This window comes from Notolepis coatsorum (genome assembly GCF_963971535.1).
Source record: "Notolepis coatsorum genome assembly, chromosome: 1".
NCBI classification, from domain to species: Eukaryota; Metazoa; Chordata; class Actinopteri; order Aulopiformes; family Paralepididae; genus Notolepis; species Notolepis coatsorum.
The window spans coordinates 126,068,992-126,096,780 of NC_140165.1; the positions used below are offsets into that span (position 1 = coordinate 126,068,992).

Consider the following 27,789-nt stretch of genomic DNA (forward strand, 5'->3'; position numbering starts at 1 on the left):
CTCCTTTGCAGCACCACAAACATGGGAACTCTCTAACTCTCCCCCCCCCCCCCCCCCCCCCTCTCCCCCCCTCCCCCCCCCCCTCCCTCCCCCTTCTCTCTGAGTACCCGTCTCCTGGCGCTGACCAAGGTGATGGATGCCTCGGGGTCTTGGCCAAGCTTGTAGTGACTGCTCTACATGCACCTCCGAGGCCTTGGATCAGTTATTCTCCGCCGTCTGTCCGTGGTCCTGTCAACTGATTAACAGACTGTTAACAGATTAACAGTCAACGCGGTTTCATTGCTGGGTTAAGTACTTCTATTCTATTCACATAATACGCTTACTTCATATATCTACTCCATTCACATATATGCCTACCACTTGTATCTATTGCTATGTCCGCCTACTACAATCTCATGAGCTGTCTAACGCCTGTCCCGTCTCCCTGTCTTCCTATGACTTGCTGTCCTGTGTTGTCCGGAGTGTTGGACGTCCCGTGACGAAGGCCGGGAGATTGCGACCCCCTCTGCGTGCCCCCCTGTCTCCGGAGGTCTCGTAGTGGTGACCGGAGTGCCGGATGTCCCGCGATGATGTCGGGGAGTTCGCGACCCTCTCTGCGCCACCCCCTATCTCCCTGTCTCCGGCTGTCCCTGAGCAACGACCGGAGTGTTGAATGTCCCGTGACTAAGACGGGGAGGACGTGACCCTCTCTGCGCCGCCCCTGTGCCTCAAATAGATCCGCTATCAACTCTATCTTTAATCTTTCAAAATGTTCAGTTGCTATCGCTATTAGCTCTATCTTTAATTTTTCAAAATGTACAGTTGCTATTGCATGCACTCATCTGTGTTTCACCACACACATGAGTGCATGCTTACCAACTGTCCGTCTGCAACACTACTATCACCAACATCTAAGAAGGGAGATCCCCCCTTGAACGGCCCTTCTAAGGTTTCTCTCCTCCACACTGCCTGTGGAGCTTTTTTCCCTATTGTTAGGTTTTAGTGAGTTTTTCCTTACCTTCGCGTGGGGTATGTCTGGGAGTGCTTGCATTCTTTCATTTATTTGCATTCATCTAAAAAATGTTTGGACCCTATGGTGTTCTTGTTCTGTTCTTGACTTATTGTTATGTTGTCTTCTTGACCTGTTTAAAGAAGACCTGTACGGCCCATGGGGACATTAACGTGTGTTGTCGGGCCCTATAAATAAATTTGATTTGATTTGATTTGAACACACTTATTATACTTATTATACTTATGTCTGCACTTTCTACATTGCACTACTTTTATTGTCTTTTATACCTATTCTTATGTCTGCACTTTATGCATTGCTTTTATTCTGTCAACTGTATGCACATTTTATGCCTATGTTCATTTTATGCTATTTGCTGTGAACCAATTTGAGCTGCAATCCATGTATGAAAGGTGCTATATAAATAAAGTTTTTGTTATTATTATGTTTATGTTATGTATTTGACCCCCGGAAATTCTGTTCTGCATCAGCCAATGAGAAATCTAATAACATCATAAATCATATTCACAGCGAATTGAAGGAATATATATGAATATTCCATATGAATACCGGATTGGAATATGGAATCGACTGCATTGCCCGTCCCGGCTTGCCACCACAACAGATAGCCTAAGGACCAATGGGAAACAGCGGGAGAAGAACAAGCGTCTTACCGTAGATGACATCTTGCCGCTTGACGGTGTGTTTGTCGTGTTGTCTGCAGAAATCTGGACTGACGGCCAGACTCCAGGACTCAGCGTCAAAACCCAGCAGCTCAGCCGACAGGTCGCTGAATACCCGGGCATCCACTGGTTCTGTAAGGACCGAGTGAAATATTACAGAGGCGCCTGTCTGCGCTACGAATAGGAACGCTGTTGACTGATCTGCCTCATTAACCCGTTCAGGGGTGCGTTTATTGGAATGTTTTCTCTCATAAGAATTCCATCTTAGACTTCTAAAACTCCAAGGCTTTCAATGGTCACTGCTAATCTCGCATTTGAGCTGGTAGGCTACACCTGAATGGGTTAATGAGAGCGTCACTGTTTCACTGCACAGTACCAACATTTGAAGGGGCGCTTCACCAAAAATAGGGCTGATTTATTTTGCACATAATCTCACACACATCCAAAAATTCTGAACAGTTTTGCACACATTCATTTAGTTATATAGAGTAAGATAGTTATTGAGAGTAAATTAGTTTGAATATGGCCACTAGTGATGTAATCGGGGACATTGACTCCTTGTGTTGTGTTAATTACAGCACCATGGAATGATTTGGATGAAAAAATAGCAATACCTTGTCTTATAGGGATGTGGAGGAATAATTAAGCATAGTGTGTATGAAGGGGATAAGACCGTTTCTCAATCTAATCTGGCAACTCATATCCCCCATTCCCTCATACAAAGCCTGATTTCATTCATGTCACTATACACAACTTCATTAAAATATTTTTTGGTAAATGCAAGATTATAATATGTGGACAAAAAGATCTTTGCGTAATTGTTATGAAATAATAAACATTTTCCAATTCACTGTCAGTAATGAATTATGCACCACTGTCTAGGCTACTGTGTGGTAATGTGAGGTATTTGTTTAGTATCACAACATTATTTGGCTATTTTGAACTTACCAGCTGTGAAAATAATAACATAACATGATGATGAAATCACAAATCACAAATTTGGAAATATATGGGAAATATCAACAAAAACTGCCCAATCAGCTTCATTACAATACATGGGTGATATCTCTGGTCTTTTACTGCTTTTGGTTCGGTTTGCTTTGGTGTGGTGGTTTGGTGCAGACCGGAGTTTGATTACTGTGTTTGTTCACACACCAGCCCAAACTAACTGCACCACCCGGGGAAACGCTCCAGGGTTCCATTCAATCAGACTAAACAAGGCTGGTGTGAACATAGGCCATTAGTTAAGGGTCATTGGATAATAATTATTGAGATATAAACCATAATCCATCCTCTATTAAAGACATCTAACATTTTACTATGAGTCGAAAATGCAGAAAATCAAGTGGCTTTGCTTTGATTTCTGACATGTTACACATGGCTATTGATATCATTTAAAGGTCCCATGCATTGCTATTCCTTGCACTATTTTGGCAACTTTACACAATTCCTGTGAGTCTATGGAACACATCTGTAAAGTTTTTTTTCCAAAAAATTCATTTTTTGTATTTCTAATGAAGTACTCAAAAGCATAATTTTTCTAGTTCAGGATTTCAGGCTGTTCTTGGATGGGCTCCGCTAGGGGTGGGAATCACCAGAGGCCTCACGATACGATACTATCACAATACTTGAGTCACAATACGATAGTATTGCGATACTAAATATATTGCGATATGCTGATTATTGCGATATTAATATTGCGATATATTGCGATTTATTACCCTTTTTCAACTGCAAAGTAAAACTCTGTCAACATGTTTTTATCTAATAAAATAAAGTTCAGTCTGTTCATCTCACTTCAATCATTTTTATTGCAGAACGTGGTGTTTTCTCAAGCAAACAGATGTAAACACTGTAATCTGTGTTGCATGTACCTGACAAACTGAACTGTTTGTATTACAACTGTCATATTTTAACTTAACTGAATGCACATGTGTGCGTGTGTGTGGACTACTGTACTATTACAGGTATTGAAATTAACAATGCAACTTCCTTATACAAATTCTTTAAAAAAAAGAAAAAATTATGAATGATTAAATATCGATACTTGGTGACCCTGTATCGATACAGTATTGCCATGCAAAGTATCGCGATACTACTACGTATCGATCTTTTTCCCCACCCCTAGGCTCCGCCCATAAGCGCTTTGAGTGACAGTCACCCACAGTCTGCACTGGCACAGAGAGAGATAGAGGTCAGGTTGTGTGTAAAATGCGTGTGTGTTATGAGCATGCTCCGGGAGAAGTCCCTCCACGCGCGCGTTCAGGTTGTGTGTAAAATGCGTTTGTTTCCCCGACAGAAACTCCTCTCCCTCTCTATCTCACTCTCCCTCTCTCTCTCTCTCTCCCTCTCTCTCGCTCGCTTGTTCTCTGCCTCGCTTCACTTTGAGGAAGTGAAGGTATTTCCACTCGCTCTGCTGTTGAGGGGGCGGAGATATGCAAATCAGTACCTTATTCATGTCAGCAATACTGTCAAATCAGAACAGCTTAGTTGAGTGAGGGAAGATCTCGTGAACTCGAGACTAGACTGATGAGTCAATATGGTAATTAACGACACAGACCACATTGATATAATCCCCCATTGCAGGGAAACAATGCTAAACACTGGAAAAGGCCATTTAAAATGCATGGGACCTTTAACTACTGGGAAAGTTCTCCTGATAGCAGTTCAATCCCATATTCTAGCCTGACGTCTGCCCGATAAACAGTATTGATGAGTCCTGAATAAAGGCTCAATAAAAAGAGTGAATAAACAGTGACAGTAGCTAATCTATCTCATCATACTGCCCACCTAGTATACAAGAAATGATTACACAAACTGCAATAGGCCTGCTTACCTTCTGTGGAGGGGGGGTCAGTGGACGGGGACGTTGCCGTGGTCTGTGTCCCCTCCTCAGTCAAAGCACCACTACCCCAGGTACTCACATCGCCATCCACCACTGCTGCATCACTCAGCCTCCTGTTTAAAGTAAGAAAACAAGTTCTAAAATAGATTTCAACATAGAAACCATGTGCAGACAGCGACAGTGGCTCAGGAGGTAGAGCAGTCGTCTGGTAGTCAGGAAGGTTCCCGGCTCGATTCCACCTCCTCGGGCAGTGTGTCGATGCGTCCTAGTGTGGTAGTGAAAGGGTTAATGCCTGGTGCCGCTTTTATCCACAGCGCTTTGCAATTTTTTGTTCCTCACATTCACCCATTCACTCACACATTCACTCACACCTTCTGTAGTGTGGTAGTGAAAGGGTTAATCATTTACCATTTATACGTGATGTGGGGGATTGGACCGAACATTCGCGTGAGAGAGCGAAAGCGTCATTATCGGCTTATTGCGGTCATACAGTACCTGTTGTCTGTCGAGACAGACGTGCTTTTGGAGAGAGGAGGTGCTGTGTCTCGCTTCTCTCTGGACATCAACGTGGGCAACGAGGAGGAGGAGGAGGAGGAGGTAGACGTTGAGGAGGTGGAGGAGATAGAGGCAGGGGAGCCTTCTTTCACGACTGCGCCTGGAGGAGAGAGAGAGAGAGAGAGAGAGAGAGAGAGAGAGAGAGAGAGAGAGAGAGAGAGAGAGAGAGAGAGAGAGAGAGCGAGCGAGCAGGAAAGGATCTGAGTCAGCCCATTTTAAAAACAAATACTCTTGTCTGTTTAGCATTCAAATGTTTCTGTAGCTGCAACAGTTCAAATATTGTAAAACCGTGCAGAGGTTTGTGTTTGTTATGTGTAATTGAAGGTTTATAATTGTGTCAACATCTTGATGTGCATAGAGCCAGGTCACACAGGCCAGAAAAAAAACTGACCTTGTCTGAACTTGACACCTGTGCTACAGGCATCAAGAGCTAGGGAGGCAAACAGCTTCACATTATGAAATCAAATCACTCATTCATTCAGTGTGTGAGAACCACTCAACCTCAGTACTCCCTGTACACTGTACACACACAAACGTGCACACACACACACACACACACACACACACACACACACACACACACACACACACACACACACACACACACACACACACACACACACACACACACACACACACACACACACACACACACACACACACACACACACACACACACACACACACACACACACACACACACACACACACACCTGCAGACACACACACACTCCACCCCTGAACCCCTGCCGAGATAGATTAAAATGTAACATTTTAACAGGGACAGAAAAGCAACAAGAGCGAGGGGGAGTGGAGGAGTGGAGCAATGGCTAACTTACTCTACAGGAGAGACGGGGGAGGAAGCAGCAGAAGGGAGAGAGAGAGAGAGAGAGAGAGAGAGAGAGAGAGAGAGAGAGAGAGAGAGAGAGAGAGAGAGAGAGAGAGAGAGAGAGAGAGAGAGAGTTACTGCGTCTTGACTCACTCTGTGGGAGAGATGAGGCCTTGCTCTTCGTCATCGATGCATTTTTCTCCGGTGGTCTCTGAGGACACACGTTGCACGGCGGCGATTTATTACACGGTTGATCTTCTTTAATGTACAAACACAGCTCAATTTGTCATTACAGTGGCGTTTGAAATCAATCAACGCAATAAGATGTATACTCGGTTAAGACGGCATAACGAGAGTACAATTTGAAAAGATTCATTATTATTATAGCAATACATATTCTTCAACGGTTAGTGTTGTGAGGTGAAATAAGGTGTTTAATGAGGTTACCTTCCCACAAGCTGCAGCAGACTCCCGACAGCCCTTGTGGACACTCAGGGAACAGTCTGGGAACACAGGCACAGCAAACCCCACATTAATCCACTGTAAAGCATGGCAGGCACTAGAAGACAGTGCAAATCCTAACCGATATTGAAATGGTGGTAGACCCCACACATAACTATAACACATAACATAACATATTTCACAGATTCCTTGTCTATCATTCCTTAGAACGCAAACATTAGATGATTTTGACTAAACTGAGCAAACATGCACTTGAAGATTATAATCCCGGGGAACTCTGAACCTAGAATCTTGCAAGTATACTGCAGGGCTTGACGTTAACACCACCCACCACCCGCCAAATGCTGCTGCAAAACGGTAATTTAAGTTAATCAGGTAATTAACATTACATATCACATTACAACATCACATCTAAATTGGCCAACTGTTCAACTCTTTGGTTTCTGTTCTGTGGCTCCCCCACACACTAGAGGAAGTGGTGAGGCTGGCTTGTGACTGGCTTGCGAGCACAGCGTTAGGCTTCTGATTTAATCCATCAACACCTTTGACTACAGGATAATAAATCAGATAATCGTTTCGACCGAACCCGTGATTACCGGGAGGGCTGGAATTAGGCAACATTTTTGCCCAATTAGATTTTATTTTATTAAATTCTTCTCTCAAACCCTACTCCATGAACAGATGGTCGACAGAACTCTCCATCTCTTCACTGAACTCAAAAGAAGAACAACATTGACTTCATCAATTTGGTTGAAGAAAACATCCAGAGATTTACTTAGTTTGACCACTACAGGAAACAAAACAAAAGAGGGAGGTATGATACTCACAGGTGCACTGCAGCAAGTCTTTCCCGGCAACAGGCTTATCACAGGCCACACAGAGAGAGGAGCCGGACGAGGAAACAGGAACAAACTGGTGTCCATTAGTGGTTCCTCCTGGCTTCTCCTTTCCCTCCTTCACCTCCTTCCCTTTCACCTAGAAAACAAGTTGTAAAAATAAACAAATAAATAAAAAATAAATAAAAAAAGTAAGTCGAATTCTTACCATTCAGTAAATACTTGAATGAATCCCCCATTCTCCTGTAAACCATAATTTACAGTCAAATTAGACAATTACTTGACTATGGAAAGTTGGCAGAGAGAAGCACACAGCAGTCATATCCATGCTAGCTAACACACCTGTTTAAGTTGAGTTAGCCTGGACAGAGGAGTCCCAGAGAGCGCTTTTGTCTGTTTACTTTCTTAAAGTCCACAGGGACCACTGCTGTTGCGAGAGCTAATTCTTTAGGGGGAGGTCGCGGGGTTCCTTTGTGTGTGCGATAGGGGGAATGTTTATTTTCTTATCAAACTTTACAAGGAGGACTAAGTGTGTGTGCGTGAATGTGTGTGTGCGTGTGCACAGGCGTGTATCACGCACATGGCCATGTTTATTAGAGTGAGAGTATACTATGGAATGTGTTTTGGTTCCCCATGCTGTGTTGGGGGTCTAGGGATTATGTAAGAGGATATTTTCACTGTGTCCTGTTGCTAAGATCTGAGTAGAGGGAGTTTTTTCCCCCTCTCTCCCCAAATAAAGGAACCATGCTCAGACAATGGCTGCCCGGCACAGGAATCCTGACCGGGCCAGTCTGAGAGAAGGCTTTGGCCGGGCTGGTGGTGGTAAACCTTTTACTGCACTTGTTTGAGAGACCTTTCGGTTTTGGCTTCTAGGACTGAGTTTAGTTGCGGGCAAAATCACAATGCGACTGCTTTTCACTGCTAAAGCTCTGTGTCAAATCGGAGAAGCGTGGAGAATGCTCGTTAACTCACCTTGGTCTTGTTGCGTGTGCTGGACATTCTGTTCTTGAGGAAGCTGAAGGTCCGGCTCACTTTGTATTTCTCCGACTCGGCCTTGGAGGGGATGATATATTTATCCCATTCTTCGTCCTCGATCCTGGTTTCAACATGCACATTTCAGTCAGCGGTCGTCTTATCATCAGTACATCATTCTGGCCCACGGAAGACTGCAGTGTTCCAGTCCAGCACTAACACACTTTACAACCATAATCACCTCAGTTCGGTCTTGAATATGATAAGGCTAGGAATTAGGGATGCACTGATATGTATTTATTTTTAGGCCAATACCGTTATCCAATTGTTTTCCTACTTGAATCAGCCTATACCGAATGTTGTAAGGTTTTTAGTGTAAATGGGGGGGGGGGGGGCACAACTATGTAAATTATAGTAGGAAATAACTGAAATATATATGTTCTTGTCAGTGTTATACTTTTGTTCACTTGGCCAATTAGAGTCAATGTATTGTCATTGCACAGCACAAGTACAGTGCAAGTTTCAAGTTGAAGTTATTGTTTTGTTAAATAAGTTGCCATCTAACCAAATTGCAAAGTAACAGTAAAGTGCAGATCTAAATATACAGTGTAACATGTGAATATGTATGTATGACGAGGCTAATGGTAGGCTAATGTATGTAGCAGAACTACCTGTATAAAGGTCATACAAATGCCAATTCTATAATCTGCCATTTATCGGCTGTGACCGATGACAACTGTGCTTTTTAAAGCCCATATTGGCCGATACTGATTTGTCTGCTGATATATCTGTGCATCCCTACTTGGAATAGTAGGGAGTAGGTGTCATGCTGCAACAGAAGAATGTCCAGGCTACAGTCTTCCAGGACCCCCTGGTCTCCAGACCATTACTCTTAGGAGCATGCTTGGCATGCTTGGAAATCTTGAACGAGCCGTCACTAGACTCTAGTCTGTGCTATTTATAGGATGACCTTGGTAAGATGCAATTAATAATGTGTCATCTATTCATAGCAACTAACGCTAGGTAGGTACACTAGGCATTCCACGTGAGATGCAAGAGTGACAGAGAGCTAATCTTTAAGAAAAGAAAAAAACAGAAAGGTAACCATGCACTACAGTCGACCCAAATCAGCTGATTTAGTGTGGACTGATAACACAACTGGGGGGCGTTAGTGTAGATATAGCTAATCAAAAACAGGTTAATTTCTGCACTGAAACCGCCATAAACAAAAACAAGTTGTTATTAGATGAGTTGGTAGATGGTTTAGGTCCAAGTTAGAATGTGGTTCGGCTGCAGCGACGGGTAAGTCTATTTCATGCACAGCAGTGAGGTCATGTCGGTGATAACATACTCTTTGAGGAACTCTGAGAGGGTGAGGTGTTGGAGTGATGCGCTGCCCTCCTCCTCTGCCGACAGGGCCCGCTTACGGAAGCCCAGAGCCCTGGATGGATATAACAAACCTTAGACCTGGGAGCTGTGGGCCGACCCATCCGGACACTAAAGATGTCATTATTCCTCTCATGTCTAGAGTCACAAGTAGGGGTGAAAACCTAATACTGTATATGGGTTATGGGTCTACAACACTTGATAGGAATAAAGGGCCTTTTTACAGAGGCCTGAGGGAGTTGGTCCTATACAGTATGGGTCAGCAGGAGAACTAGGCCTTATAAATTAGATGTTATGGATATGTGTTCTACAAACTGAACTAGAACTACAAATTAACAAATATTAATGACAGGATTTTCTACTGAAAATCTACCTTTGTTAAAATGTGGTTATTCTATTATATTGAAGCTATGAGGGAGCACGGTGGTAACTGAATCAGTCTCATCTGGGGGGTCTCAATATTAGATATTAAAACTAATCTCTGGCTATTTCCTCTGTCACCATTTGCGGATCATGTGGCAGATGGAACGCATTAGTGCATGATATATTAATGAGCCCAGTTAGATGAGTTGAAGCATGATTTGTTTATGAATTGGTGATCTGTATGAAAGTAGAATAATAAAAAAAAAAAAACACTACTTATCAACTGTTAGGATGGTAAAACAGACGGTAAAGGAATATAAGCGGATAAGTCCATCGCAGGTCGATTCAATATCGATATTGACATACAGTAGTCCCATAGAAAATGAGCTACGGTAGATGTTTCTGAGGTCTGAAGTCCGGGAAAGCCCTGAGTCTGTCTGTTTACTCAGGGTTATTTCGAGGTTGCAATCAGAGCATATTCTGGCCCCCGGGTCTGTAACAGGAAGTATGTCACGTCCTGCCCAGCCAGACCCCAACCACAGGTTAAACACTGGAGACTAGACACACACACACACACACACGGACGGACATACACACAGACACACACAGAAAACTGGGCAAATGCACAGATCACAAGCCAATCTCTAACCGCTGGTCAACATCAGCGCCTAAAGAGAAAGGCTGTCTGTTCTAAGGTCTGGGCAAAGGCCCCCGCAGGACTGAAGTGAATCTTGAGAGCTTGTGAAAATAACATACCTCTTTTCTCTCGTAGTCTCCGTCAAGCTGAACGCTCTCTGCTCTGAACGGGGGGGGGGGGGGGGGAACAAACAAGAACAGGTGAGTGAGTCGCAAACAAATTAACAATCAATACATATTACAGTATTGATTACAGTGTTGACGATACAGTGGTGTCAATACAATTTGAGAAAGAGCCACACAAATTCTTCAGTGAATCGAGTTAATAACGATCACCACCCGATCAAAATGTAATGTGTGACTCTGTGGAGAAGCAGAGGTATTAGGATCGCCGAAGAGACTGTGTTCCAGCAGACCCCTACAGAAACTGGCAGAGGAAATACACACAGGAAAGGGACGTTTAAAGAAAACAGATGAGAGTGAAGGAGGAAAATCAAAAGCAACAATGTCATCTGCCAGAAGCCCCAAAGCATGGCCCCAAACACAACCAAAACAATAGGAAACACAGACACCCTCCTTCCAATGTGGAGCAAAAGTGATACAGGACTTGAAAGAGCATTTCTCCAAAGTATCTGGACATAAAATATAAATCCTTACATATCCAGACTCCTACTTGTGTGACATTGTCGCATATAAATGTGCCTTTTCTGATCCGAATAATCAAATTCAAAAATCAAATCGTTTTAACCATTCAAATAATTTGCCAATTTTTTTGCCTCAGATTATGCTTTGGAGAAACAGTCTGCTCTCAAGAGTCTACCACCAGAATAGATCCCACAATGCAACAGTAGTTCTTAATGTAAGGAGAGTACACACAAACAGCATTATCATCAGAACCCCTTAGCCAGAGAAGGTCATCAACAATCAGTCCCACAAACTCCAGAAAAGGCCCTGGGAATATTCACGGTGACACGTGTTACTGGTTGGCTGCCTGACGCCGTACTTGTACTTACTAACTTGGTTCAGACGAGAGAGGGACTTAGAGAGAGACAGAGCCTGAAGGAGAGAACGTCCGCTGCTGAACGCGCCATCTATACAGGACAAAGGATGGCCTTTACTGAGTGGAGGCACAGCTGACAGCATGGATACTCCCATTCGAATCAACATTGGAGAATGGTTATTTGGTTAAAATGGTTGCCATAGAATGTCTGAATGTCATCATGGAAATCAGCAGTGGTGGAAAGTAACTAAGTAATTTTACTCAAGCACTGTACTTAAGTATAATTTTGAACTACTTAATTTTAGGCAACTTAATACTTTGAATCCACTACATTTCAAAGGAAATGTTGTACTTTTTACTACATTTAATCAGTTACTAGTTACTTTGAAGAAAAAGATTTTGCATAGAAAAACATGCCAAAAATGTATGAAGATTATAGTTATAATTATAGTATATTATACTTTCACATTTGAAGCCTGGACGTAATCAGAGCAGCATAACTGGACTACCACTTTAACACAACCTGTAGAAGTCAATGGATCGAGGTTGAATGCTCCCAAGCAATGGAATACACAAACGTCTTGTAAAAAAGAATGCATACTTTTACTTTAGATGGGATGTCCCGATCCGATCACGTGATCGGGATCGGGGCCGATCACGTGATTTTCCGAAGATCGGGATCGGCAAAAAATAAATAAAAATCTGCCATTTCTTTTTTTTTTACTTTTTTTATTTTTATTCAACAAACATGACCATGTTCACGTCTTAAACTCATACTGAGGCCTTAGTTTTGGTTTTAAATTGCATATCATCATTCATTTATTTATTGTCACACAGAGCAGAAGAATTTTGCCAAAACAATATATATATATATATATATATATATATATATATATATATATATATATATATATATATATATATATATATATATATATATATATATATATATATATATATTTCTTTTTTTATTGATCTTTTTCCCCCTCCTTTTTCCTCCGATTTTCTCCCATCCCAATGTTAGTTGTTATGCCAATTCCCAATCCCCTTCGCGAATCCAGCATCTCCGGCGTTTGGTGACGAACGCAATCTCTGCTACGCCACCTGACCGCCCTATATATATATATATTTTTTTTTTAATCCCAATTTCTCACATTACATTCACCCTGAATGTTGACGTTATCCAGGTGAAAAGTTAACTTCATAAATCATTTGATGTATAATTAAATCAAAGGAAATGCGTTTGGGTCTGAGAGTGTGGCTGGTCTGCCGTTCTGCAGCTGGATACTATTGGTTTGTTTTGGCAAAATTCTTCTGCTCTGTGTGACAATAAATAAATGAATGATGATATGCAATTTAAAACCAAAACTAAGGCCTCAGTATGAGTTTAAGACGTGAACATGGTCATGTTTGTTGAATAAAAAAATAAAAAAATAAAATTATCGGATCGGGAAATATCGGTATCGGTAGATACTCAAAATCACATGATCGGGATCGGATCTGGAGCAAAAAAACGTGATCGGGACATCCCCACGTTAAGTACATTCAATAGCAAATACTTCTCTACTTTCACTTAAGTAGAATTTGAACGGAGGACTTTTACTTTCACCAGAGTACTCATTTATCTGGGTATTTCTACTTTTACTTAAGTAAAGGAACTGTGTACTTCTTCCACCACTGGAAACCAGTGTTGATGCATGAGACTGATGTGGCTCAACATTCCAGAGGCAGTTGTGTTGAACATTCCATCTGTCTGAGTCTCACACACTGTCCACACGTGGACAAATACATCCACGTCCATAGCAACATTATCAACATGTTATGGTAGCCATGTTATGGTGTGCTGAAAGAGATTACCATGATTCTTTAGGAAAGACCCTTTTTATCCATTCAAGTTACACACACACACACACACGCACACAAACACACATACACGCGCGTGCGCACACACACACACGCTGCACATACAAATACAGTGAGAGATGTGGTCCTATATTAAGGCAGAGTTGAGAACTTCAGCTAGTGTGATTGATCACACCTGTCTGGTCCTTCCTCTTCTGGACGTAGGGCACATGTGTCCGTTTAGCAGGTCCCAGAGGACAGAAAGAGTCAAAAGCCACCCGGGGTCAAAGTTCACTCACCTTCTGCTAGGTCAGAGATGGTCGCGTCTCGGTTTAACAGTGGGCGTGACGGCTTGGCCTTGGGGGAGGAGTAGGAGTAGGAGCGCAGACGAACCTCGGCTTCCCCAGGATCCTGCATGGAGGTGGGGGTGGATGAGTGCATACGGTCTGGTAGTAGAACATACAGTACATAGGGTTGCATGATATGAACAATAATTGTGACATTCACATGTGATTATTACGGTAGATATTGTGATAATACTTGCTCGATCATTTCTATCTAAGTCTAGTTTTAAGTTTAAAATCGACATTTCCTTTTCCTGTGGTTAATCCTCTCAGTAGCCATACTGTTTATTGTGAGAGTACTGTACATTACACAATAATACCAATTATAAAGGGCTAATGTTTATTGATTCTGCCAGACTCTTCTTCAATTTGTGTTTTAAAGGGCTAGTGTTTCAGTCTGCCAGACTCTTATCTTCTTCAGTTTTGTGTTGTAAAGGGCTAGTGATTCAGTCTTTGATTGATTGATTGATTGATTGATTGAAAACTTTATTAACAGATTGCAGAATGGGTACAGTACAGTACAGCTCAAAACATACAATTGTTAAGGGGATGCAGACCAGAGAAAGACTTTCGTCTTGTTTACATCAGGGTCCCCCATTTTCAATTCATCATAACATACATGACATACAGATAGACAGTACTGCTACATCTATACATTTATGACATACCAGATTTGCAAATACAGTACTGTTTGTGATACGAAAAGAGTCCAGAAAAGAGAGTATATACATTTGACGTAGAAACTGTACATTGGAGGAGGTTGGGTAGGTGGGGTGGGGGGGGGATGGGTAGGAGGGGTGGGTGGGGGACACTGTACAACTGTACAAGCAAAACTGTGCATTGGAATATTGACAAAACCATACTTGGTAATTTACTGTACATTGGAGGGGGTTGTGTTAGGACATTTACAGGGGCCAGTTTAGAATTGCAGTCTCCCGTAGGTGTTCTTTGAGAGTGTTAGTGGGTAGTGATTCACATTCCTTTACAGCTTTGGGTAGGGCATTCCACATTGATGTGGCATAATTGCGAAACGTGTTTAGTCCCTTGTTTGAGCCGAATCTGGGTTTAACATGATTTGTGGAGCTCCCTCTGGTGTTGTGATCGTGGTATTCACTGACCTTTGGGAAGTATTTTGACATGTACAGAGTCTGCCAGACTCTTCTCTTCTTCAGTTCTCTGTTATAAAGGGCTAGTGATTCAGTCTGCCAGACTCTTCTCTTCTTCAGTTTTGTGTTGTAAAACATAATATGCAATTAAAATGCACTGGATATTGGGTTATTTCATTTTGCGCTATCAATATGAATTCTATATTTTTCAGTCTTACATCTCATGGCACAGTCCATGCAATGGAAAGATTGCTGGTTCAAGCTTGTGGACTGAGTCTGGTATAGTATGGTATGGTATCTTTACATTTACATTTACATTTAAGTACATTTAAGTACATTTAAGTACACATGCTCATCAGCAGAAACAGAAGATGCAGTGTGTACTGTGTACTGAGGGTACCTTGGTAGAGTTGAGTTGTGTGTACTGTGTACTGAGGGTACCTTGGTTAGAGTTGTGTGTACTGTGTACTGAGGGTACCTTGGTAGAGTCGCGTGTACTGTATGTTGGACAGTACCTTGGTAGAGTTGTGTGTACTGAGGGTACCTTGGTAGAGTTGTGAGTACTGTGTACTGAGGGTACCTTGGTAGAGTTGTGTGTACTGTGTACTGAGGGTACCTTGGTAGAGTTGTGTGTACTGTGTACTGAGGGTACCTTGGTAGAGTTGTGTGTACTGTGTACTGAGGGTACCTTGGTAGAGTTGTGTGTACTGTGTACTGAGGGTACCTTGGTAGAGTCGCGTGTACTGTATGTTGGACAGTACCTTGGTAGAGTTGTGTGTACTGAGGGTACCTTGGTAGAGTTGTGAGTACTGTGTACTGAGGGTACCTTGGTAGAGTTGTGAGTACTGTGTACTGAGGGTACCTTGGTAGAGTTGTGTGTACTGTGTACTGAGGGTACCTTGGTAGAGTTGTGTGTACTGTGTACTGAGGGTACCTTGGTAGAGTTGTGTGTACTGTGTACTGAGGGTACCTTGGTAGAGTTGTGAGTACTGTGTACTGAGGGTACCTTGGTAGAGTTGTGTGTACTGTGTACTGAGGGTACCTTGGTAGAGTTGTGAGTACTGTGTACTGAGGGTACCTTGGTAGAGTTGTGTGTACTGTGTACTGAAGGTACCTTGGTAGAGTTGTGTGTACTGTGTACTGAGGGTACCTTGGTAGAGTTGTGTGTACTGTGTACTGAGGGTACCTTGGTAGAGTTGTGAGTACTGTGTACTGAGGGTACCTTGGTAGAGTTGTGTGTACTGTGTACTGAGGGTACCTTGGTAGAGTTGTGAGTACTGTGTACTGAGGGTACCTTGGTAGAGTTGTGTGTACTGTGTACTGAAGGTACCTTGGTAGAGTTGTGTGTACTGTGTACTGAGGGTACCTTGGTAGAGTTGTGTGTACTGTGTACTGAGGGTACCTTGGTAGAGTTGTGAGTACTGTGTACTGAGGGTACCTTGGTAGAGTTGTGTGTACTGTGTACTGAAGGTACCTTGGTAGAGTTGTGTGTACTGTGTACTGAGGGTACCTTGGTAGAGTTGTGTGTACTGTATGTTGGACGGTACCTTGGTAGAGTTGTGAGTACTGTGTACTGAGGGTACCTTGGTAGAGTTGTGAGTACTGTGTACTGAGGGTACCTTGGTAGAGTTGTGAGTACTGTGTACTGAGGGTACCTTGGTAGAGTTGTGTGTACTGTATGTTGGACGGTACCTTGGTAGAGTTGTGAGTACTGTGTACTGAGGGTACCTTGGTAGAGTTGTGAGTACTGTGTACTGAGGGTACCTTGGTAGAGTTGTGAGTACTGTGTACTGAGGGTACCTTGGTAGAGTTGTGAGTACTGTGTACTGAGGGTACCTTGGTAGAGTTGTGAGTACTGTCGGAATGTGTGCGGTTAAAGTCTGGCGATATGTCGAAAGAGTCCCTCTCTTCTCCCGCGCTGGACAGGAGGACATGTCGTTGCTTTGGACACGAGGACGGGTAAGACTGGGTCAGTATGTCCTCCTCCCCACTGTCACACTCTATTGTCTCCAGGCTGGGACTAGACACACACACACACACACACACACACACACAAAACAAAATCTCTGTTACAGTAGATCGACAGTATTGAAACAATATGCTACTTAAGTTATGCTACTTAAACCCATGTGGTTACTTAAGGACTTGCAGCACTGATGTACAGAACCACTGCCAAACAAGCTGACCTTCTGAATAATGAAAATGCCTCATTGTGTTTAAGCTTCCTGTGCCTCCTACCCCCCCCCCCCCCCCCCCTCCTCTGTGATCACAACCATTGTATTAAATGTCATGATAGAATGCTTGCTCGAAATCTCAAAGACATATTACTTCATTGGATAAATGCGGGTTAGCCATAGCGACCCCCCCCCCCCTCCCCCCCCGTTCTTTTAATAAAAGGCCAAGTTGTAAATGACACAACACAACTATATATATATATATATATATATAAATTATAGTAGTGGACTTTAATATGCAATTGCCTTAATTTAGTTTTTCAAGCAAACTTAATGGAATGGAATCAAACTGTCTGCATTGATTATCTTGTTTGTTTGACTTAACTTAATCTTTACCTAATTGTCACAGATTACTGAAAAACTAAATTAACAGACAGCTATTTATTTTATTTTATATATTATATAAAAAAAAAATGAAAGAAGCACTTAACAAACAGGCCTTTCAAATTGTTGATCAACTTTTAGTCTGATCTGTTGTTAAAATCTCTGGCCATTTTAATGGTTCTAAAAGTCAGCGCAGCGGCAGACAGGGTGTCCTACCTCAGGCCCCTGGTCTCCTCTGGCAGGCTGCTCCCCGCGTGGCTGAGGCGTGGGGAGAGAGGCAGGGACGGCTGGGTCTGGCGCCTCTGTCCTCCCTCTAGCAAGCGGAAGGGGGAGGCCAGAGGGGGGGAGGAAGGAAAGGGAGAGGAAGGGGAGACGTGCGAGGACTGTTCCCTGTGATGACCAGCGGCGGGGCCTTGGATGCCCCTCTCCCCCGTCTGGGGCGGCGACGGGTGTCTGCTCTGGAGGTGGCTGCACGTGTCAGGGGTACTCCCCGTGAAAGAGTCCCAACACGGGCTCCCTCTCTGGGGCACGGAGCCCGCTGCCTCCCCCGGTGGAAAGCGGTACTTTATATCCACGTCGTCGACCTGGCGGAGGGGAGAGTGAGCGTTGGAGGTGAGGAGAAACAAAATGACAAGGATCCACTCCACCGATCGACCAGCAGCGACTCTGGTTTGTAACTCCTGATATCTTCATTAACTCATGTTGCTGCCGTCAGGTGAAAACCTTGTATCTCCAGCTTTGGTCGTTTTATTTTTATTGAACACTTACTTACATGCTGTGAGTTTCACGACCCCATGAAAATCCATTCAAAACCCAATATGAAAACATCCTCTATGTAAAGTTGAGGATTGTGACAGTCACGTGTGAACTCCGACCTCTTCAGGTGATAATGTCAATCTGAAGATTAAACAGTTTTTCCTCAATTTCGGTCCTCGACCTTTTTGGAGGGAGGACATTTTTCACACAAAGGCAGTAATATATACCAAACAAAACCCTGTCCTGATGTTTACTCTGTGCTATACATACAGTACACTGGTTTGGTCTTGATGTAATCACCTGATATACAGCTGAAATAGATTGTACAGGCTCAGTATTGTCACCTCAACTCACCTGGTCCACCAGCATGGCGTTGGCGTAAACATGGTCCTTGCCCTGGATCATGGCTGACAGTCTGCTGGCTGCAGCCTGAGTGCTGCACTGGGCCTGGCTTACCCGCATTGACTGGCTCTTCTCTGGAGGGAGGGAGAGAGAGAGAGGGGGGGGCAGAGAGGGGGGTGGGGGAGATAGAGAGAGAGATAGAGAGGGAGAGAGAGAGAAGGGGAGAAGGGGGGGGAGAGAGGAAGAGTGAGAGAGAGAGAGAGAAGGGGGGAGAGAGTGAGTGTGAGAGAGAGAGCGAGCGAGAGATAGAAGGGGGAGAGAGATAAAGAGGGAGGGAGAGAGAGGGAGAGAGTCAGAGAGAGAGAGAGAGAGAGAAAGAGAGAGGGGGGATTTTTCAACATTAAATGTGGTTTCCACAGCAACACCAAGTCACTTTTCACAAACACAGGAAATGACATAGACATCCTGGGCAGTTGCATGTCATTGTTCTGGACGAGGCATCAAGCACCCTTTGTTAGATCTCTGTGCGTGCACGTGTGTGCACAAGCTATGCATGTCTAGTGATGTGCGTGCATGTGTGTGTGTGTCTGTATGTGCATGTGTGGGTACATGTACATTTGTGTGCATACATGATACCTTATTGCATTTGTATATAGTTTGTATTTGACTATTTTCCTTAATTCTTTCTATTTTGAATGCATGTGTTTTCATCTTAATTATTGTGAACAGGACATTTTTTATTACAACAACAACAACAACAACAACAACAACAACAACAACAACAATAACAATAACAATAATAATAATAATAATAATAATAATAATAATAATAATAATAACAATAATAATAATAATAATAATAATAATAATAATAATAATAATAATAATAATAATAATAATAATAATAATAATAATAATAATAATAATAATAATAATAATAATAATAATAATAATAATAATAACAATAATAATAATAATCACAATAATAATGTGTGTATATATGTGTGTTATTATTTCCACCCCTCCATCTATACTGGGACTGAATGAGACCCTAGTGAACAAGACACAGCAGCATTGAGAAGAACAGGGGCGACACAGTGGGGTCAGTGTGACTCGGTGGCAGGTTGTTTAACAGAGGAGAACCCTCCTGCTCTCATAACACTCGTTATACTTTCCAAAACACAGCCTCGCCTCAGTGCTACTTCTGAGGAAGTGTTACTGGGCACGAGTGAGGAGAAAACAACACACACACACAGACGTACAAAGAGGCACAAGGAGAACCTGACAAGTCACACTGACATCGGTGTGACATTTGGTTATATTAACCATAGTGTATGCACACTTACCACATATATAATAATACTGTGTATACTAGCTATTCTATTAGCTTAGAATATTTGCTCCGTAGCCTTTAAAAAAGATATACTCCATATATACACATGTTATAAATGTACATTACAATGCACTTTACTGTTCTTTTGCACTGTGGTTAGATGCAAACTTAATTACATTGTATTGTACTTGTGAAATCACAAACAAATTGAATCTAATCTAATAGAATTAACAACAAACCTCCAACAAGGAAAATGTATGTAATATTCTCAGAATGCTTCACTTCACTTTATTTTAAATTGCCCTATAAGATTGATTTAAAAGGGCATTTCAAATATATATACAGTAGAGAGAGAGAGAGAGAGAGAGAGAGAGAGAGAGAGAGAGAGAGAGAGAGAGAGAGAGAGAGAGAGAGCAAGAGAGAGAGAAAGAGAAAATCTCTCTTCTGACTTAAAAGTAAGCAAAACATGACTGTGGAGCTTAAAGCATTATAAGCAAACATTATTGTACAGCTGTCTTACATTGTGACCACAGATATGTGTTATATATATATATATATATATATTAACCCTTTGTCGTGTGGCCGTGAAAGGGTTAACTTTCTGTATTGTTGCAGTGAAAGGGTTAACCCGTTGGTAGTGTGGTAGTGAAAGGGTTAACACGACGATGTGTCCAAACCACATTACCTACCAGCTGCAGCAGTGCAGTTGCCATTAGACAAACCAGAGGAGGCAGCTTCGTTACCTCAGTTATTATGGTATCATGCTCCTAACAACCTTACATTACTCGGGCCTGGCCACGTGTGCAAAGAACCCATTACACCCCCCCCCAAAAAAAGAAGTGTCTTTCTTTGATGTTATTCTTTGTCTAAAAAATATCCAAGTGGCCTTTTATGGGGCGAGACTCAACTCCGTTTTCTTTTTAAAAACTAAATCTGTGGTTTATCTCAGTTTCCAACACTGCCAGCACCCTGGGGAAGGAGACAGAGAGCTCCAACGTGTAGCGGAGGATAAATCAGAGAGACAATTGGCTGTGCTTCCTGAGAGGCGGTGCGTTCTGTAAATCTCAGGCGAGCGGGGAGTCAGACAGCCACTGATGAGCACAGCAGACGACAGGGGCCAGGAAGTAGCTCATTACTTTTACTCGAGTACTGTCACTCACCTGAGTACCGTTTCCAGGTACTCACACTTTTACTCAAGTATTATTTTTTTCTTCACTTTTTCTCCCCATTTTCAATTTTTCTCCCATCCCAATTTCGTATTTCCAATTCTTCCCTCCCCTGTCTTGAACATTGCTAGACTATGTCTCCCACTGGTCGGCTGTAGTGAGGATAGAAGCCTTGCATCACGTGTCCCCTCCGGTACACGAGGAGACAGCCTGTCGCATCTTTTCACTGCAGCAGCTCGAACTCTCAGTGGCGAGGAGTAACGTGTGGGAGGCTCACGCTGCCCCCGATACTTCCTGTTTCCGCCGCACCGGCGTCACCCAACCGACCTGTAGGAGTCGCTGTCCACAACGTCCAATCCCCACCCACCGGCTTTCCCACCCTCTAACACTGCCAATTGTGTTAGTATGACGGCCGGCCAAGCCGGTAGCAACGCAGAGAGCTGGGCTCGATACCAGCATCTCCGGCGTTAGTGGCGAGCGCCTTGCCCACTGCGCCACTCAGCCGCCCTTTACTCTTGTATTTCTATTTGAGGTTACTTTATATACTCCACTAGTATACATTTCTACAAAGGGACATATTCCACCTCGTCGTCTGAATGTTTACAGGTGATAGTTACTCTGAAGGAAAAGGTTTAGTATACAAAACGTTGCGATGCAGTAAGTTGATCAAATGTCAAGCCTGCCAACTTTAATAAGAGGAAATAATCTGGACCACCAACCTTTAACATAACCTTTATAGGTCAGCACATTGAAATGCTTTGAGCACGGAATGCTCCCAACCATTCAAATACACAAACAGATGGAATGGGTACTTTTCAAGTAATTTTAACTTTTACCAGAGTACCTCTCTATTAGCATGTTACTTTCACTTAAAGCCCCCATGTGGAGAATTTCCCACATTAATATACCATCATAAAATCATTGTCAAATGAAATTGCGATACCTGGCATGATTTCTGTAAACAGATACAATTGGTAGCCTCTTTCTCACACGAATCCCGTTAGCTGTTATTTGTTTTGATGAAGCACAAGACAGCCCATATGGAATGTGAATATGGATACTGCCTAAGCAAGCTAATAATAATAATAATAATAATAATTTAGGACCTGCTCCGAGGTCACCATTTGGCACACATGCGAACCATGCATACAATGCGTATCTGCGATTAACCCATCCCGTCGTCCTTCCCCCCCAAGGGCAGCCGGGAGCAGACAGGCGCCACGTGAGCCGCGCCAGGGGACCAATCCAAGTGCTCCTGTCCGTCTTCGTCAAGGACGCCACAGCGTTAGCGATCTTGTTGTTGTGCATGTTTTTCCATTGGGTTTATCTTATCGGGGGGGGGAAACCCTTGCGAGCACGGGGAGAACATGCAAACTCCACACAGAAAGGCCTGGGAGGTACCCCACCTGGGTAACTGGCATCATGGAAACCTGGTCCCCAAGCGGGATTCGAACCCTGGACCTTCTTGCTGTGAGGCGACAGTGTTAACCACTACACCACCGTGCCGCTCTACGTTGTAACTATATTTTTGGTATTTTAAGATAACATGAGATGATAAGATAAGATGTTCCTTTATTAATCCCCTCTGGGGGAAATTCAGGTGTCAGTAGCAGCACGGGGAGGGGAGGTACAGGCAGGGAAGTGACAATAAAATATAGAGAATAAAAACATCAGATAGAAGGCATAGAACAAGATAAATCACAAGTAATAAGAACAAAAATAAAGGTGAGGTCTGGCGAGCTGGCAGGTTGAGACATAACAACGTTATACTCTATCGATAACAATAACCCTTGCACTACCACACTACAGAAAGGTTAACCTTTCACTACCACACTACAGACGGTTAATCGTCTATAGTGTGGTAGTGAAAGGGGTTAACCTTATGTAGTGTGGTTGTGAAAGGGTTAACCATTTGGTAGTGTGGTAGTGAAAGGGATAAGACACAAGGTGCTAGAGTCCGTGTAGGGTTCAGTATTTAAACAGAGTTTGAACGTTTTGAACAGACTACTTTTTCCAGAGTACTATTTTAGTATCTATGTTACATTTACTTATGGGAATTGCGTACTTTCACCACTTCCAAGAAGATTCCCATTCCATCCACATCAAGCAGAGTGGAACGATACCACGGTCCACGTGGAGCAGCCCCAGGATACGCGACCGTACTCCACATCAATCTCCTTTCCCTCAAGTCCTGAATCAATCCCTAGAACCACATCATATATCACAGACAACCTTTAATGTACTCAAATCTACAGTCCTGAAATTACCAGAATATGGCAGCGTATCAAAGCTTCGGGCCCCGGCGTTCAATTGTTAAAACAGAAATGTACAGTAAATTAACGTGAATCAACAATGTCCAATCAACGTGCGCTGCAAGCCATGTTAGGCCTGCGATTACACACGTCTCAGAGTTCCTTCTACTCTGCATCAAATCCACACGAGGGCCATAACCTGGATGTGGGGTCAAACCACCATTTGGAAAACAGACACCCCTCCATATAAAACTAACACAGGAAACTTAATGGACAGGCCTAATGGTTCTGGTCCTGGGCCGGCCCAAACCCACAGCTGGCCTCCCTCCGAGGGCTCTATCCCTCACACACCTCTGACCCGTAAACACGGTCAGAGTGAACATTACGGTCAGCCGCTGAGATCTGTGTTTAACATCAGTTAACTGGTGAGAATAACAGAGAGGGGCAGGCGGGTTCATATTACTGGTGAGTTAATAGTGGAGGAGAATGTATCTATCATCGTGTTGCGTGAACTCCTCTTATCGTGGAGACCAAAGCAGCGTCTGGAGGTTCCCTTTGAAGAATGCGGGGGCAGTGTGTGTGTGTGTGTGTGTGCGTGTGTGTGTGCGCGCGCGTGTGTGTGTGTGTGAGAGAAATTGTGTGTGTGTGTGTGTGTGTGGTTGTTTGCATAGGATTTTTGCTTTGAGAATGTAACCGCATGTGATACTCAGAACATGTCCCTGAACAAGAACCAAGGCTTCACGGTAGCACTGCCTGGAAGGTAGCGGAGAGAGAGAGAGAGAGAGGAGAGAGAGAGAGAGAGAGAGAGAGAGGAGAGAGAGAGAGAGAGAGAGAGAGAGAGAGAGAGAGGAGAGAGACGAGAGAGAGAGAGAGGAGAGAGAGAGAGAGAGAGAGAGAGAGAGAGAGAGAGAGAGAGAGAGAGAGAGAGAGAGAGAGAGAGAGGAGAGAGAGAGAGAGAGAGAGAGAGAGAGAGAGAGAGAGATAGGGCTCCTCCAGAGGCCCGGACAAAGACAGCAGTCAGTGCCAGTTTTCCAGACCAGGGCAGTTAAACACACTGTGACCCTTCAACTCACTCACAGACCCCAGGGGGGGGAGAGAGAGAGAGAGAGAGAGAGAGAGAGAGAGAGAGAGAGAGAGAGAGAGAGAGAGAGAGAGAGAGAGAGAGGCAAGGAGAGAGATGCAAGGAGAGAGGGGCACAGAGAGAGAAACAAGGGGGGGAGAGAGAGGCATGGAGAGAGAGAGAGAGAGAGAGAGAGAGAGAGAGAGAGAGAGAGAGAGAGAGAGGGGCACAGGGACTGTCACAGCAATCTTTCTCACGGTTCCCTCAGTTTGGGAACTGCTAGCGTGCTTAATTGGAGGAAAATTAGATTTGAGGTAAATTATCAGAACAACGAAATTGCACTTCACACCGAGGCCTGTTTATTTCTACAACGTTTAAAGCTCATCGGTTCTCAGTATCATTGCGGTCGAGATGCAACTCGCACATGAAAGAACCCATTAAACAATTATTCTTTTTGGAGAGCTGAAGAAATTCAGGAAGGAGTGGAATGAACAAAAACCATAACAAAAGATTTAGAAAAAACAACACATCACGCCGGAGGGTCTCGCATTATCTTACAAGACGGCGGCGGTGGTGATTACTTCGACTCGACTGTTGGCTGACGACAAACTTAAATCATTAAAACAATTGTCCACCAAAATCCACAAACCCCCACGACGTTGAGTTATGCCACCTGTGTGCAGCCCTGACAGCCGGGTCCAACCATCACACGCCGTGGGGCTCAACACCGTGTTTACATTTTGCCGTTTCGTTAGTCGGCCGCGGAGATCCAGGAAAGAGGGTGAATCCACCGAGGAAACACACAGATCTGGCCTCGGAGAGAACGAAGAAACAAACCAGCGGTCAGCGCAGAGTCAGCAGGGCAACACCTGCAATCACATTCTCACTTCACTTCGCAGGTGTGTGTTGTGTGGTATACGGGAGTGACACCGGAGCGAGGAGCGATTTCAGGAGGTTTGAATTGTACTCGATGGAAGAGGGCATTTTGGTCCTCGGCCTTGATGAGTTCAGTGTTCACACAGACACTGCGGTGTGTTTATACAGTGCTGTGGGGGGGACGAATAACAGAGATAATGCACATTAAATTTGGTAGCGTCAATCACAGTTAAGAAGCAATAACATGTGCTATCCCCCTGAACGTGTTTATGGTGAAAGAAGGAAGAAAAGGAGGACTGGAGGAGGGCCATGACACACACATGGCAGTAACCTGATCTCTCTCTCTCTCTCTCTCTCTTACACACGCAGCACGCACACTGAACTGTTTTAACCAACGTTGTCAAATTTGGACTATTTTAAGCACTCAACTTCGTCTCAACTCCTCCCTAATGGCCCAATGAAGGCCGGGGAGAGAGAGAACAGTATGCTGCTGTGGTTAAAAACAGCACATTGTCCACGGAGAGCCTCGATTCCCGAGGAGTTACCTAAGAACTATAGCGATATGATCTTTAAAGCAACCTCGAATCACGTACTACCAGACTTCACGGGTCAGCGACTTCTTAAGGACAGACAAGAGGGAGACTCGGATGACCTTTGACACAACCCCCCCCCCCCGTTCACACGGCGGACATTTTGCTCTATGTCACACTCAGGTTGGGATTCCTTTCCACCTCTCCATCCGTGTGAATATGGTCCGTGATGACATGACAACCGGCCGTGAGTGAGGCGCTCTAAAGCGTGACTAGGCTGCGTCTGACGTTATGGCAGTCATGTAGTTTAGCATCTGTAAACAAGTTATATTTTTCAAGGAGCACGACTATGTTGTCTTTTTATGAGTTGAATCAAATAGATAAGAGGAGCTCACTCGGCGTGTCGTGTCGAGCGGCATGTCGTGTCGACAACTTGTGTACATAAAAGTGACTTAAAGGGCACTTCGCCAAAAAAAACAACACCGATCACACGCAATCCAACACTCTGAACTGTTTTGCGCACACATTCGTTTCGTTTGACAGTTATCGAGAGTTAATGAGTTTGAATGTGGCCACCGGTGGATGTCATCAGAGGACAGTGAATCCTTGATTTTGTGTTTATGAAAGGATTATGTCGATGAAAAGATCGAGATAAGCGTTGCTATTTTTTTCATCTACATCACGACAGTGATGGACAGTTTAAAGCCTTGGTATACGTGTGAGATTGCATAACGCTAAATAAATTGGCTGGTTGTTTTTCCGGTGAACAGCGTCCACATAAATGAAAACAGATTTATAGTTGGCACAAAAAAGTTTAAATAAGTCATAATAAATGACCAAATATGAAAAATATATATGTTTTTTACGTTGTGTTCTGTCATCAGGGACAACAGTCGGCAGTTACATTCTGGGAGGACATCTCATCTACGGCTCCTTCCTCCCTCCAGCTCCTCTCTCAACAGCGTGGTCAGGGGGACTGTGTGGAGAGATGATGTCGAAAAGCACCCGAGCCACTCAATAACCTCGAGTGGGCATCTGACATTCCCCAACATACTGTCCAGATATCAGGTTACATCATTAGCAAACACACAGTGAGTTATCTCCCTCCCGACTGACCAGCGCTGCACTGGAGCGCTCGTCGTATGAGTATATGGGTAATGAGAACGGGCGGGGGGGGAGGGGGGGGGGGGTCAGTTTCAACCACGTATTGTTTCTAGAGAAAATGACGAGACACAGTCGCCGGCGGGGCAGGAGTGTCTGTGGTTATATTTGTCATGTGTCCTAGGGGTCGAGTTCCACTCTGCGCCGGTCTGATGTGGAGCGTGAGCAACGTGCTCGCCGTCTACGACGGGACGTGATGTAACCGAGTGGAAAAAGAAGAAAGATGGAATGGAAGAAGAAGAAAAAAAGCCGGTATGACCTCCATGTTTGAGTTTAATGTGTTGCTTCTCCGACATGAAAACAACGGCATTCGTTTCACATCTGTTAAAACACTGGAGCTGGCGTTGTACGACACAGACGAGCACGCGGTTTGTACACAGTTGTCAACATCTCATGGACACCGAGTAATGTCCTCTCTGTCGCACATCATCATGACCCATTGACAATCAACCGTCACCTAATGCAGTCGCCGGACAACCTGGAATCATACCTCGATATTCCATCGGTTCGCGAAGCGATCAATGATCGTCGGTCTACGTTACCTTGTTTGCCTTGTCTTCCTGCGTATCCTCATCTTAGGGAAAGAGGGCCACGAGTAGTTGAAAGGAGAGTCGGAGTCTGAATCCATGACTTGTCTTTTCCTCAAGAGCAAAACACCTCAAGGTTGTTTTGTTTTTTATTGTGAAATACAATGTAGAACGTCTCCTCAGTGAGCTTCCATGTCCCGGGTGTCTGTACGGCTGAGCAGGCTGGCAGCAGCGTTAGTTTCCCTCGCTCTGGACTAGAGAGCCTCACTGAGGCAGAGCAGTCACACTGACACTTCAGAAGTGAGCCTGCAAGCCCCCCCCCTACCCCCCACCACCACACACACACCCCCACCCCACCCATCCCCATCTACCCCAGCCTCC

General features: G+C 43.9%; 1 protein-coding gene across 1 annotated transcript in view; it reads right to left on the reverse strand.

Moving 5' to 3' along the window:
• Positions 1–27,789, reverse strand: part of LOC311222696 (rho guanine nucleotide exchange factor 28-like) — a gene marked incomplete at its 5' end in the record, with an annotated part of 166,148 nt that overhangs the window by 26,376 nt on the left and 111,983 nt on the right. Inside the window, 14 exon segments of the mRNA XM_084307303.1 lie at positions 1,663–1,803; positions 4,508–4,629; positions 5,012–5,171; positions 6,054–6,111; positions 6,348–6,403; positions 7,190–7,337; positions 8,171–8,294; positions 9,522–9,611; positions 10,676–10,718; positions 11,569–11,646; positions 13,697–13,808; positions 16,684–16,867; positions 17,622–17,989; positions 18,516–18,637. Of these exon segments, the coding sequence (XP_084163429.1) occupies positions 1,663–1,803; positions 4,508–4,629; positions 5,012–5,171; positions 6,054–6,111; positions 6,348–6,403; positions 7,190–7,337; positions 8,171–8,294; positions 9,522–9,611; positions 10,676–10,718; positions 11,569–11,646; positions 13,697–13,808; positions 16,684–16,867; positions 17,622–17,989; positions 18,516–18,637 (1,806 nt within the window).